Genomic DNA, 15,213 nt, shown 5'->3' with positions numbered 1-15,213 from the left:
AATTTCTCAAGTTCACACATAGTAAATCCTTTTATTGGAAGAAAAACCAACAGCCAGCATATAGTCAAATATTCTTACAATATCTGAATAGCAAGAAAACAAATAATTTCAGGATGAACTGTACACATGTCACATTCAGGTACGTCTATGATGTGCTGAGTACAGTGACACCTGCTAATTTCTCCCCACAGCTGTCAATTCTGTCTTTATGGTTTTCAGTGAGATGATCTCCTCACTACCAACAAATGTGGTCAGTCACTATGAAATGGCAGGGTAGAGACTGTCTTTGTCTGGGGACAGCAAGGGTTAACCTTGATTTTATCAACCAGGCTGGCCAAATGCCTTCCCCTAGATCAGCGGTTCTCAACCTGTGGGTTGCGACCCACAGGTTGAGAACTGCTGCCCTAGATGAACATTTCTCCTAAAGCCGGGCAAAGGGAACAGTGCAGTGTGGAGTCTTTCAGGTCAGAATCATGCTCCTGGCCATTCCGCCACTCTACACTGCTTAGAGTCACTGGTCACAACTCCCATGAGCAGCCTAGGACTCCCAGGCAGGAGGGCTCAGCCATGCTCTTGCCTGCATGCTGCACACTGGACAACCATGCAGAGCTGTCATCCATGTTTCTGTTCTGTTCCCCAGAGACGAGGAAAATAGATGACAAGGGGGTAAACAAGCCACACAAATACAACCAATCACAAGACAACAGTAACAGGCAGGGGAACACAAAGCGGAAATGTCCAAGCACACTCTTAAAATAGCACCTGAAATAAAGATCGCCTGGTATGAACTGAAGTCACACCCACGTCTTCCATATGTGATCACCATCCAGGGGCAACACCACTCTGAATGAGACACAGTTGCACTGAACGTGAGGAGAAGAATGGCAGGTAAGAGGACAAGCTGTGGATTCAGAACTTGGATCAAGACCACCACCTATCTCTGTGACCTTCTGCAAGTATCCTCTCTTTGCCTCAGCTTCTTCATGTACACAATGGTGACAGGAAATCCTATTTGTAGAATTATTGTGAGAACCAGAGTAAATAATTCAAAGTAAGTCAAGTGTCTGGCACACAGTGAATTCACAGTAAGTAGCAGGGTATTTTTGAAACTAAGACTAAGAACACAGGCCATGGAGACATGGGGTCCATTCACATAATGGACTAAACTATCCGCTATGCATCAGTTCAACCCTAAAGAGCAAAGAAGGCAAATAAGTCTCCCCAGCACTGGCATGGAGGGAGGCCAGAGAGCTTTCTCAGAGCTCAGGATCTGGGCAGTGAGGGAAGGATGGGCGACAGGGGGAGTCCTCAGAGTGTCGTTCCTGGCCCACAGGCCCCGTTTCTGCGACACAGAGGTTTGGAATGACAAGGCGGGCCCGAGCGTCCCCTCTATCCCTGCGCCTACAGGGCTCACCTGTGTATGGCAGCACACAGCGGCAAGTGTAGCCACTTATGTCATCCAAGCAGGTTCCTTGGTTCAGGCATGGATTTGAAGCACATTCATTGATATTCACTTGACAGTTATAACCTGTGGGCAGGAAAGAAGAAAGAGCAAACACATTGAAACTGCCTGTTAGCCTCATGATCTGAACCACTAAGCACTCCTCTCAGTGGTAGTACTTCCTGAAGTAACCAAGCTGCCTTCCCCTGATCCAAGACATGAAATCTACTCCCACCACAAAAGGAAAAAAAGCAAAGAAGCATTAGTGGGGACAGGACAGTACCCTACACTATACTCCTGTGCTTCTTCAATAAGGACTGGCTCAGAGCCTTAGACCAGAGGAACTACAGGACTGTAAAAAAACAAAAGTATGACCTGGGAGTGCCAAGGGCTTGCTAGCCAACAACCACCCAATTATGGATTGTGCATTTTGATTCTTATTTTGTTCACTGATCAGCAAGTCTCAGTGACATAAAGAAATAAAAGTGCTTTTAAATCTGTAAGTTTCTTTGCAAAGGTAATGTAATATGTCAGTAAATTAATGACTAAAATATGGTTTCAGAAAATTTTCAAGTCATCAAATAAAGGGACTCTGAAACATACTGATGATTCACAGCAGCCTGGTACAAGTTTTGAGTGGGGAATTCAATGCTAAGTGAGTAAAGCAGTTCAAATATGAATGACTTATCCACAGATTTCTCTCTCATGAGTTTCCAAGAGAAAACTGATGGCAGAAATACAAGTGACAACTCCAAAAATAATTGTGTGCAATATGCCCCTATTATGCCTTTTTCCAGAAGGCCATAGGGAACAATGTGCCTACGAGTATCTCAGCACATGACAGAATTTGCTGGAAGGTTTGAACACATGAAAGCTTCCATGATATTACTGCTATCAAAATTACAATGAGACAGTATTTTCATTCTACTCCCAATATCTCTTTTGAATTATAGAATCGAACCTGCACCAAAAAGCTTACAATTAGAACCTATCCAAAGTTATGTAAGTGGCATCCTAGGTGCTCACCTTCAATAGCATTGTTTCAATAGCTCTCCTCTCCACTAGGCTGGAAGAAGAATCTGTATCTATTTATGTTTTTATTTCCTAAGTGCCTCATAAATATTAGGTGCTTAAATTATGTATGTAGTACAAATGAATAGAAAAAAGGAAAGAAAGAAGTAAGCAAGTAAGCCTAGCAGCATGTAATATAAGAAGGCAGAGCAGGGAGACTGAAATATGCACTTCTGTCTTTACCTTTAAAGCCCTTCTTACAAGTACATCTGTATCCATTCACCAGGTTGTCACAAGTTCCTCCATTCTGACATGGATTGGAAAGACATTCATTTTTGTCCACTTCACAGTTGATGCCAACCCAGCCTGCATCACAGAGGCACTTGTATCTGAAAGAAGATAGAATTCTTTACTAAGGGAGATGAATGCACAATTGAGTCAGAGTTGAATATAGGATTTGGTGAAGAAATGAGAGACAGAAGATGAAGGTAAGCTAATCTCATTTCTACTCTTCTGGGGACTTATGAACAAGGTGTGAAGCATGTGAGCCCATCTGGAGTAAAATGACCTTTCTTCCTGGTGTTTACCTGGTTCACAAAGATGCTAGAGAAATTAATTATACTGAGCTTTCATATGTAAAGAGCATTGTTGGTACAATACATTAGACCAGCGGTTCTCAACCTGTGGGTCACGACCCCGGCGGGGTTTGAACGACCAAAACACAGGGGTCGCCTAAAGCCATCGGAAATGTATTGTATAATAAACATGTATTTTCCGATGGCTTTAGGCGACCCCTGTGTTTTGGTCATTCGACCCCCACCGGGGTCGCGACCCACAGGTTGAGAACCGCTGCATTAGACCAATCTGAAATACACATCAACATGGATAAATCTGCAGTTGTTTTCTTATATATAAAACTAAAGTAAAGCAAACATTAGGATCATTTGTTTCTGGTACAAAACAGAAACCCAGGAAGCAGATTAGTATCAGAGACTCTAAGTCACTATGAAGATCTCCTGGATTTCTGATGTCTGAGATATGCTTTGTTCTTACTTGAAACCCTTCCCCAGAAAGCACTTAGGGTACTGAGCAGAAAAAGGATAAAAAAATTAAAGTTGATTAAAATATATGGACATTGCTCACAACTTGCACATCACTAGCACTTAGGATGTGGTAGCAGGAGATGACAGCCTCCTTGTAGAGATTTTTTAGGAAAAATGTGGATGGGTTGGGATGCTTTGAAGGCTGTGCTACTCTGAAGCAGGAATAGATGAAATTCGTCTGAAAAAAATAACTTGATTTCCAATTTGCCTGTAAACACACTCTTCATTATTTCACCTCTTTTAAATAAAGCAATATCCAGAGCCATGTCCTCTGGCAAGCATAGCAAGAGTATAGGTCTACTTTATAGGTGACACTTTGTGATTATAGAAAATTACCTAATACCTGATCAGCAGTGGTGCAGTGGATAGGGTGTCAATCTGGGATGCTGAGGTCCCAGGTTCAAAACCAGCTTGAGCCTGGGTTCATCTAGCCCGAGTGTGGAACACTGGCTTGAGTGTGGGATTATAGACATGACCCCATCCACGGTCGCTGGCTTGAGCTCAAAGGCCTCTGGTTCAGCCACAGCCTTTCCAGTCAAGGCACGAATGAGAAGCAATCAATGAACAACTAAAGTGATGCTTCTCGGCCCTGGCTGGTTGGCTCAGTGGTAGAGCATTGGCCTGGCATGCAGGAGTTCCAGGTTCGATTCCCGGCCAAGACACACAGGAGAAGCGCCCATCTGCTTCTCCACCCCTCCCCCTCTCCTTCCTCTCTGTCTCTCTCTTCCCCTCCTACAGCCAAGGCTCCACCGGAGCAAGTTGGCCCGGGTGCTGAGGATGGCTCCATGGCCTCTGCCTCACGCGTTAAATGGCTCTGGTCACAAACAGGGCGATGCCCCAGATGGGCAGAGCACCGCCCCCTGGTGGGCGTGCCGGGTGGATCCTGATCAGCGCATGCGGGAGTCTGTCTGACTGCCTCCCTGTTTCCAGTTTCTGAGAAATACAAAACAGAAAAAAAAAGTGACGCTTCTCATTTCTCTCCCTTCCTATCTGTCTTTCTCTCTCTCTCTTTCTCACTGGAAAAAAAAGAAAATTATGTACCAACATATCACTAACTCTATAGGGCCTGCATACCTCAAACATTTTAGCCAGGCCCCGTCTGAATCTAGCTGAGTACACCTCTACTTCAGAGGCACACACTGGTAATGTATTAGAACAGAATTGAGCTTCTTTAAGCAGGAGAAAGACATAGAGAACCTCCCTCAGAACTCAATCTGGCAATAAATATTAAAAGCACAACTGCCAAAGACTCATAACCCTGCCATGGGTTTCTCCCATGTGCTGACTACCCACACGAGGAAGACATTGCCCCTTGCCAAAGACTCATAACCCTGCCATGGGTTTCTCCCATGTGCTGACTACCCACACGAGGAAGACATTGCCCCTTGCCAAAGACTCATAACCCTGCCATGGGTTTCTCCCATGTGCTGACTACCCACACGAGGAAGACATTGCCCCTTGCTTTCCACCTGCTCAGTCCCTGGAGGTAGGGAAGAAGGGATCATTCAGAAGACTATGATACAGACTGCCAAACCTTTAGCCAAATCTCAGCTCAAGTCCCTGACCGACATCTACACGGTCTGGCCAGAACTTAAACCCATCTGGCTTGCACAGGTTGCTCAGAAACTACTACTGCACAGCAGCTACTCACCCACTGAGACCCCCGGTACAGTTTCCGTGGATGCAGGGGCTGCTCAGGCACTCGTTCACCTGTGAGTAGCAGCTGGGGTGATGGGGCCCCTCGGGGCATACACAGCGGAAACCGTTCACATTGTTGATGCATGTTGCACCCTTGCGACAGGGATTGGAGGCACACTCGTCAATGTCAACGTTACACCTCTGCCCTGTAGAGAAGGGGGACAGTGTTTGTCAAATCCAAAATGCTTAGGGAACAGACACAGAACCAAGACACTGTGTTGGAATCTTCATCTGCACAGGCACCAAACAACACCATTAAGAAATACAACACCAGAAAGCACTCCATGCCAAGAGGGAGAAGCAAGCAGCACTGTCTTTTGATAAAGAAGCAAAGTTAACAGAGTGCTGGAATGGTGTGTAGTGTTCTGACCTACATGTCTTCTTCACTGCACCCTAGAAAGGGGAAACGCCTTGAGGATTTAGAAAGAGAATATCAGTCACCAAAGTACTTGACGTTTCTCTGAGTGGTCTCAAAGAAACTCATCTTATCACTGTCCTCAGCTGGTTTATCGGAAATTCATGGTTCCAGTTAGTCAACCTCTCACATTTCTAGGTACAGCAAACCTCAATAAACTAGAATGCTAAGTAAACTGAATATTAATTGAATGATTAATTTGGTTTAAAAAAAACTATTTTGCTTTCATTTGTAGAGCTGTATTAATTATCTGCCTCAGGAAGAATATTTTATATATATATATACATACATATATACATACATATATATATATATATATATATATAAAATGTCTTCTGATAACAGAAAATCATTTAGGGTCTTTCAATCTAGACCAGTGGTTCTCAAACTTCAATATGCAAAAAGAGCTGCTTAAAGTACTTTTTATTTTTAAAGGAGATTCTTATGTCCCATTACCGTGGACTGTGATAGGTAGGGACCAGCAAACCACATTTTAAATAATGCGGGTGGTTCAAATGTACTACATTTTGAGAAAACTCTAATCTAAACAATTACTAGGTTATCATCATGGAATAATGTAACTGCTCAGAACTTACGAAATTGAAGCATGTTCTTCCTCTAAAACATACCTAAGATAGTACTTTGAACAGGTACCTGCTACAACCTTAATATTTATCACATTAAGCTGAATAAAGATACCAGTTATGAGTTTTGCTTTGTTACATTTTGACTGAGATTTAACTATACATTCCACAATAATAGAAAAGTTTAAAATAATCCATAATTCTGTACATGAGTGGCAACAAGTAACTGTTATAAAGGAACTCACAAATTTCAAAGACTGCAATGTTCTGACTCAGAAAAAAACTCCATTTTTATTTAAGAAAGAGTAACCCTGCATTTAGAGCAGGAAATTCCAAATGAAATAGACACACTCCTTTAAAGTATGGGTATTAACATTTTTTCACCCTCCGTTGCCCTCTACACCATGATTGGTGGTTCTTTTGGTAAAGACCTATAATCTGGTGTGGTTGCTGTATTCCCCTTAAGTGTTTTATTAATAACTTATTTTAAAATACGACTTCCTTCGCCTCAACCTCTAAATTTTTTAGATGTTTGCCAATGGCACCAAGACAGGAACCAGAACTCTGCAACTGCAGAGCTATGTTCAGCCTGCAATGCAGTGGAGAATGAGAGGGAAAAGCCTTCATTTTCTGTCCTTTTTTGGAAGCATCTTCTCAGAAGCCACTCTTTCCAAGTTTTCTTCATTTGCTTTTAAAACTTTCCAGAATCAATTTCTGAGAGAGTTAAGTGCAGCCTTGTGCAGTCTCCTACGTGAACTGGCTGGCAGCTGCTTCCGTAGCCAGATCCTAAACCTCAGGAGTTCCTACGCAGCATCAGAAATGCCCAGTACAAGGTTATGAACCTTGTTGGGCTCAGGAACTACTGGGTGAGAAGTTAACCAATGTTTCTCAGTTTGTGTTTAATTAGTGTTCAATGAATGAAATCACAGGATAGCTCAGACTCAAGAGTCTGTTGTTGGATGTTAGAGGTCCCATATTTGAGTTCTAGTCATTTATTGAGCAACACTTACTGTTTCTTCTGTGCCAGACATTGTTTTAGACAATGGCTAAAAAGATGATCAGAAAAGTCCCTACCTTCTGAACTCATAGTTCTAGCTGTGTGATCACTAACTGATAACATGGGCATAAGCCCTATCTCTCAGTTGCCTCACTTGCTAAATGGGGATAATAAAACTCCCCTATCCAGTTTTGTCCCATTAATTATTTTATTGAGATATAATTGACATGTAACATTGTATAAGCTTCAGGTATGATACATACGTGTGTGTGTGTGTGTGTGTGTGTGTGTGTGTGTGTATCTCACATCCTTTTCATCCTTCATCCATTGATAAGACACTTAAATTGTTTCTATATCTTGGCTGTTGTAAATAATGCTCCAATAAACATGGGTGTGCAGATATAACTTCAAGATACTGATTTCAATTCCTTTGGATATACTCAAGAATGAAATTGCTGGATCATATGGCAGTTCTATTTTTTTTTTTTTTTTGGTATTTTTCTGAAGTTGGAAACGGGGAGGCAGTCAGACAGACTCCCGCATGCGCCCGACCGGGATCCACCCGGCACGCCCACCAGGGGGCGATGCTCTGCCCATCTGGGGCGTCGCTCTGTTGCAACCAGAGCCACTCTAGCCCTGAGGCAGAGGCCACAGAGCCATCCTCAGCGCCTGGGCCAACTTTGCTCCAATGGAGTCTTGGCTGTGGGAGGGGAAGAGAGAGACAGAGAGGAAGGAGAGGGGGAGGGGTGGAGAAGCAGATGGGCGCTTCTCCTGTGTGCCCTGGCCGGGAATCGAACCCGGGACTCCTGCATGCCAGGCCGACGCTCTACCACTGAGCCAACCTGCCAGGGCTATTTTTAATTTTTTGAGGAACCGCCATACTGTTTTCCATAAAGACTGTCTATTTTACATTCTCACCAACAGTGCACCAGGGTTCCCTTTTCTTCACATCCTAGCCAACATTTGTTATCTCTTATCTTTTGATAATGCCACACTATCAGGTGTGTCATGATATCTCGTTGTGGTTTTGATGTTCATTACCCTGATAATTAGTGAATTGAGCACCTTTCCCATTTGTATGTCTTCTTTGGGAAAATACCTATTCAGGTCCTTTTGCCCTTTTCCCCACCCTGATTCTAAACATTTGTTTTCTTCCATCATTTATGCATTTTTGGAATGTATATACATTGCTTATACTTTTTCCAATCACTTTCTTATGTATGCAGTCTGCATTCCCCATCATACTTTAACTCTCTCTAAAGTCATGAACTCATTTTCTACCACCTTTGCCACAGGGCAGTGCTCCTCACTTCTTGTTCTCAGCAGTGCCCTCTGTAGCACATGCTGTGCAGCCCACTGCCGGGCTGGCTAAAGGACAGGGAACCAGAAGCAAATGCATATGCAACATTTGTAAGTTAGTAATTTATAGACAGTTATACATGTCATTACTTACTAGAAACTATGATAAGAGATTGACATTATAAAATATAGTTATGTTCTTTCTTGTATTTTGGTGGTTTTCTATAGTTTTATAATGGTACTGTAATGATGATTAGCTATACTAGTAGACTTGTTACTCATGGTTAGCCTTTCAAAGGTTATTTGAAAATCACTAGGCTTTGGCAAACTGTGAAGCTTTCAAAACTTCACCTGTTTCAGATGATACTGGATTTCTAAATACAAACAATGATTTACAGCTTAAAATGGCATAGTCTGTGTTTAAATCACATAGCTTTGAGAGTTTGTGTGGACATTTCCAGTATTGTCTACCCAGAAATTATTGGAAAATTTCTAATAATATTTTCTAAAATTATGTTTAGCTATTCCCGTCTATTGTGTTTTCATAACTGAGGAATAATAGAATACAACATTATATTTGTTTCAGGTGTATTGTACATCACAACTTGGTATTTGTACATACTGCAAAATGATTACTACAATGTCTCGTTAACACACATCACCATACATAGTTACAAAATCTTTTCCTTATTCTTTTTCCATTTTTAATTAGATTATTTGCTTCTTTCTTACTAAGTTATACGACTTATTTTTATGTATTGGATATTAGCCCCTTATCAAATGTTGTTTTTATAAATATATCTATAAAAATGTATTTTGTATATTATAAATGTTTTTTCCCATTCTGTAGTTGCCTATAACTTATTGTTTCCTTTGCTGGATTAATGCAATCTTACTTGTTGATTTTTTTTTTTTTACTTTTTAAATTTTATTTATTCATTTTTATTAGAGAGAGAGGGGAGAGAGAGGGGGGGGGGAGAGAGAGAGAGAGAAGGGGGAGGAGCAGGAAGCATCAACCCCCATATGTGCCTTGACCAGGCAAGCTTAGGGTTTTGAACCGGCGACTTCAGCATTCCAGGTCGACGCTTTATCCACTGCACCACCACAGGTCAGGCCAGTTGATTTTTAAAAAATCATTGCACACGCTTTTTAGTTTCTTATCCAAGCTCTCTACTTTTATGGACTTAATGAGAAGTCAGCAAAATAATGAATGTGAAGGTAAAGCTGGTAGTTTATAAAGTCGAAAAGCACCTTATCAAAATAGCACATGATTTCTTGGTTTCCCATTCAGTCGGTAAGTATAAAGAGGCCTGAGGAGAACAGAGATGTTACTCTTAAAAAACAACAAACTCCCTTGATAAGATGCATTCTGAAGAAGAAGGACTACTGTATATATAAAATGTATTTTGCAAAAACCTAATGGTAACCACACACACACACACACACACACACAAATCCAGAACTGAGACACATAATATAAAAAAGCAAGAAACAGAAGGGAAAAAATCAGAGAATACCACCAAACTAAAACAACAGAGAAAAAAGGAAAAGGAACAATGGAGACATAGAGCTACCAGAAAACAAATGGTTAGGCAACCTCAATACACCCATACTCAACCTAAATGTAAATGGCAAAGAGTAACAGTAAAAAAAGGCAAGAGTAGCAGATTATACAAAAAAATAAAACTGCCTTTAAAAGGTATACCTCAGCTGCAAGGAAAAGTATTAGAGTAAAGGTGAATGGGTAAATGATTTTCTTTTCTTTTCTTTTTTTTTATTTTTGTGAGAGGACGGGAGGCAGAGACAGACTCCCACATGCGCCCTGACTGGGATCTACCCAGCAAGCCCACTAGGGGGCGATGCTCTGCCCATCTGGGCCCTTGCTTTGTTGCAACTGAAGCCATTTTAGTGCTGAGGCGAAGGCCACGGAGCCATCCTCAGGGCCCGGGGTCAACTTGCTCTAGTTGAGTCTTGGCTGCAGAAAGGGAGGAGAAGAGAGAAGGGGGGGGGGGAAGAGAAGCAAGAGGGGGAGGGGTGGAGAAGCAGATGGGCGTTTCTCCTGTGTGCCCTGACCAGGAATTGAACCTGGGACTTCCACACTCCAGGCCAACACTCTACCACGGAGCCAACCAGTCAGGGTTCTTTTCTTTTCTTTTTTTTGTATTTTTCTGAAGTTGGAAACGGGGAGGCAGTCAGACAGACTCCCACATGCACCCGACTGGGATCCACCCGGCATGCCCACCAGGGGGCGATGCTCTGTTGCAACCAGAGCCATTCTAGCGCCTGAGGCAGAGGCCACAGAGCCATCCTCAGCGCCCGGGCCAACTTTGTTCCAATGGAGCCTTGGCTGCGGGAGGGGAAGAGAGAGACAGAGAGGAAGGAGAGGGGGAGGGGTGGAGAAGCAGATGGGCCCTTCTCCTGTGTGCCCTGGCCGAGAATCGAACCCGGGACTCCTGCACACCAGGCCGATGCTCTACCACTGAGCCAACTGGCCAGGGCCTCTTTTCTTTTTTTAAAGGATGTCTTAGCTCTTTATTGATTGCCTTTTAGAAAGACAGAGAGGGATAGAGAAGGATAGAGGGGGATAGAGGGGGACAGAGAAAGCATGGAGGAGGAGGAGAAAGAGGAGGAGGGAGGAGGAGAAGGAGGAGGAAGAGGAAGAGGAGGAGGAGGGAGGAGGAGGAGGAGGAGGAGGAAGAGGAGGAGGAGGAGGAGGAGGAGGAGAGGAAGAGGAGGAAGGAAAAATATATATATATACACATGATAACAGAAGGGGATATGACTTTGGGTGGTAAACACATCATATAAGACACAGGTGATAGGTCCTGGCCGGTTGGCTCAGCGGTAGAGCGTCGGCCTAGCGTGCGGAGGACCCGGGTTCGATTCCCGGCCAGGGCACACAGGAGAAGCGCCCATTTGCTTCTCCACCCCTCCGCTGCGCTTTCCTCTCTGTCTCTCTCTTCCTCTCCCGCAGCCAAGGCTCCATTGGAGCAAAGATGGCCCGGGCGCTGGGCATGGCTCTGTGGCCTCTGCCTCAGGCGCTAGAGTGGCTCTGGTCGCAACATGGCGACGCCCAGGATGGGCAGAGCATCACCCCCTGGTGGGCAGAGCGTTGCCCCTGGTGGGCGTGCCGGGTGGATCCCGGTCGGGCGCATACGGGAGTCTGTCTGACTGTCTCTCCCTGTTTCCAGCTTCAGAAAAATGAAAAAAAAAAAAAAAAAAGACACAGGTGATATACTCCAGAATTCTACACTTGAAACCTACATACATTTATTTATTTATTTTTGTATTTTTCTGAAGCTAGAAACGGGGAGAGACAGTCAGACAGACTCCCACATGTGCCCGACCGGGATCCACCCGGTACGCCCACCAGGGAGCGATGCTCTGCCCCTCTGGGGTGTCGCTCTGTTGCGACCAGAGCCACTCTAGCGCCTGGGGCAGAGGCCAAGGAGCCATCCCCAGCACCCGGGCCATCTTTGCTCCAATGGAGCCTCGGCTGCGGGAGGGGAAGAGAGAGACAGAGAGGAAGGAGAGGGGGAGGGGTGGAGAAGTAGATGGGCGCTTCTCCTGTGTGCCCTGGCCGGGAATTGAACCCTGGACTTCTGCATGCCAGGCTGACGCTCTACCACTGAGCCAACTGGCCAGGGCCAGGAAACCTACATACATTTGTTAACTAATGTTACCCCAATAAATTTAATTAAAAAATTTTTAAACTCCTTTAAATCTGTTTAAAATGTAGTAACAAAATAAAACAAAGGAAAAACTAAAGCATCTCACTTTGATAGATCTGACTATATACCATAGTTGTCTCTGATATTTTCAGCAGCTGGTTTAAATCCCCCATCCTCCCCAAAATCCCAAACCAGACTAGAAAACAGTTCCAAGAACAGGGTACCACCCAGTAATCAAAACATTCCATTTTTTGTTTATGCAGTCTCATTCTACACCTTAAGTTTATTTTAGAATATTTTTAGCCTATGTTCTCCCTCCTTGATCTTCCTGGTTTGCTGAATGTTACCAAGAAAGAAACTATGACTCACTGATATTTCCAAAAAGGCATAGAAAATGCTTATATACCTAAAAAGAAACCACAACAGACACCTGCTTAGGCTGACCAGTGAAGTGGGAATGACTGTGGGCTCTAGAGTAGGATCCCCTGAGATGGATCCTAGCTATAGTGCCCTACTGATATTACTCAACTTCTCTAAGCTATAGCCTTCTCATCCATACTGTAGGAATGACAACAGCAGTGACAATTAAATGAGATTAAGCACTTAATTTAATGCCTAACTCAAAATAATTAAGTTCTTAATAAATGGTAAGTATTCTCTTATTTAACAAAAATGCATCTAATATCCTATCTAGCAGGAATTTTGTGTATCTTGTTGACTGTCACCTAATCTTGTAGTAATAAGTTAGTTTCAGGACATAGAAGTACACTTGGCCACCACCAGTAGTGCTGGGCACCGAACACAAGAGCTTTCATTATACATGTCTTCTGAGTGATCTCCCATTGAACAGGGATCACAGTGACCCATGCAGGCCATCAGCATTCCTCTCCAGCATCCACAATCACACAAAGCAGGAGCACTGTGAAATACAGAGGAATGTAAATTCCTGGCAGGCAAGAGGCAGACTTTATTGGCTCCGGTTGCCTTTTGACATCACAACTAAAGAGGCTTTGAGGGAAGTTTCTCAGATTGGTTGCAAATGACCTCATGATATTTATTAAATGGTCACATCATGATGTTAGTGCCTGGTGTGAGTGGCACTTTCTAGGAAGGATAGGCTACGCAGAGTATATGCCCCCTGATGATGCCATTAAGGCACAGGTGTGTAAGGACCTCGTTTCCTCAGAAGCCTCGAGCATTTTTTAATCAGGAGGGTAAAAGATAATTGGATTAACAACAAGAAAGAAAAGAGAAGATGTGCATACATCTTCATGCATACATGTGTAAATGCTCTAGATGCTTATAGTTTAAGAAGGATTCAAGCCAATTTTCTTTTAGGCGATAAAGTTGTTCCTCTTGCAGAGAAAACACCTCAACTGTGCTAGCCAAATGAGGTTGGTTCTGGTTTCATCCAACAAGCTCCCATAAGAAGTAGTACTCAAAAAAAAGCATTTAGTACTTCACAGAATTTGACCCTGGCTACGCCATCACAGAAAGCATTCACTACCAAGTGTAAAAAAATAAAGGTGGCTTTGGAAGCTATCTAACTCAAGCACAGTGAGTGACAGAAATTCAGGGTCTGACTAGACATTCTTCTCTGGTAGCTATAAACACATGGTCTGAGAACCTAACTAATGAAAAGTTTCATGTTACAGTTTAGGGAAGGCCTGTAAGGAGAAAACTGGGCCAGAGAAGCACAAAAACATACGTCTAACCTTCTAAGAGACAAAGAAATGGGAAACATTTTAAAAATAACTCTCCTGCCCTGGGCACTGAGGATAGCTCGGTAGATCTGGGTGTCAGCCTCAGTCAGATGCTTAGGATAGCTAGGTTGTTTTGAGCATTGGCCCCATATGGGGGTTGCTGGGTGGATCCCGGTCAGGGCACCTGTGGGTGCCTATCTCCCTTTCTCTCACTTAAAAAAAAAAAGTAATGCTCCTTGAGATGCCCTTTTACCAAAGGAATGGGGCTGAAGGTGCATTCTCCTTCAACAGAAAGAAGCCTTACCTGTGAATCCTGGTGAGCAGACACAACTGTAACGATTAACTCCATCCATACAGACTCCATGGACACAAGGGTTACTTGCACAGTCATCAAAATTGATTTCACAATTAATACCTGCAAGGACAAAAGCAATGCGGACCCATGCAACACTACCAGAGAAATACGCAGGATGTGTATGCGTGATGCTAAGTGTTAAGAAGTCTAGAGTAGCCAGCCAGCCAGCCAGCCCCGGGGGAGAGCAGCAAATCTCACAGTGCAATTCTCCAGACCCTGCCAGGGGGACTACGAGGGCACGTTGATCTTTGCCATCACACTAACCCACTCTTGGCCTTTCTCACTGACATGCAAAAACAATGGCAGTAAGTCTACTGGCATCTTGGCAGGAATCAGAGCAATGGCACCACACTGTGCTGGTGATCACTGCATTGATCGCCTCCGTACACTCCCAGTAAACACTAACCAAAAAAACAGGTGCACTTAAGAATGACTTTGGTGAAGAAGTCAAAATTATTAACTTTACCACTTTACTATATTTTGACCCTTGACTATACTTTGTTCTGTGTGATGAAGTGGGAAACAGACGTGAAGCAGCTCCACGGCACGCCACATACAGAGCTGTCTCCGGCAAAGCAGTGTGCGGTTGAGTCAGACTGAAACAGCTGCTTTTCCAAGGAATCTAATTTTCATGGAAGGAACAATTGACAGACGAACCAGGGCTATTCAGACCTAAGTATTTAGTTCATACTGAATGAAAGAAGAAAACCTGTCATTCCAAAACAAACAAACAACTGATAATACTGTGCTCCAAAGATAAAATTTAAGCTTTTACATGAAAATTAGAATTTTGGAACTTGTATCCACCCCTACAAGCTTGAAACTGACAGTCACTATTCTGGGCTAAAGTTCAGGCTAAATTTTAAAGAGTCTGGTAACTTTCTTCTAGAGTGTGCTGCCTTCCGCCTGGTCCATTCCCAGAATGAACTGTATAGT

At 43.4% G+C, this 15,213-nt stretch overlaps 1 protein-coding gene across 1 annotated transcript in view; it reads right to left on the bottom strand.

Annotated features, from left to right (window-relative positions):
* NOTCH2 (notch receptor 2) overlaps positions 1 to 15,213 on the bottom strand; it is a 185,005-nt gene that overhangs the window by 34,907 nt on the left and 134,885 nt on the right. Inside the window, exons 12-15 of the mRNA XM_066377289.1 lie at positions 14,227 to 14,337; positions 5,207 to 5,399; positions 2,696 to 2,841; positions 1,415 to 1,528 (exon numbers count right to left, since the gene is read on the bottom strand). Coding sequence (XP_066233386.1) covers positions 1,415 to 1,528; positions 2,696 to 2,841; positions 5,207 to 5,399; positions 14,227 to 14,337 — 564 coding nt within the window. The remainder of the gene's footprint in view (positions 1 to 1,414; positions 1,529 to 2,695; positions 2,842 to 5,206; positions 5,400 to 14,226; positions 14,338 to 15,213) is intronic.

The sequence above is a fragment of the Saccopteryx leptura genome, chromosome 3, assembly GCF_036850995.1.
Source record: "Saccopteryx leptura isolate mSacLep1 chromosome 3, mSacLep1_pri_phased_curated, whole genome shotgun sequence".
NCBI classification, from domain to species: Eukaryota; Metazoa; Chordata; class Mammalia; order Chiroptera; family Emballonuridae; genus Saccopteryx; species Saccopteryx leptura.
This window is presented reverse-complemented; position numbering and strand designations above follow the sequence as displayed.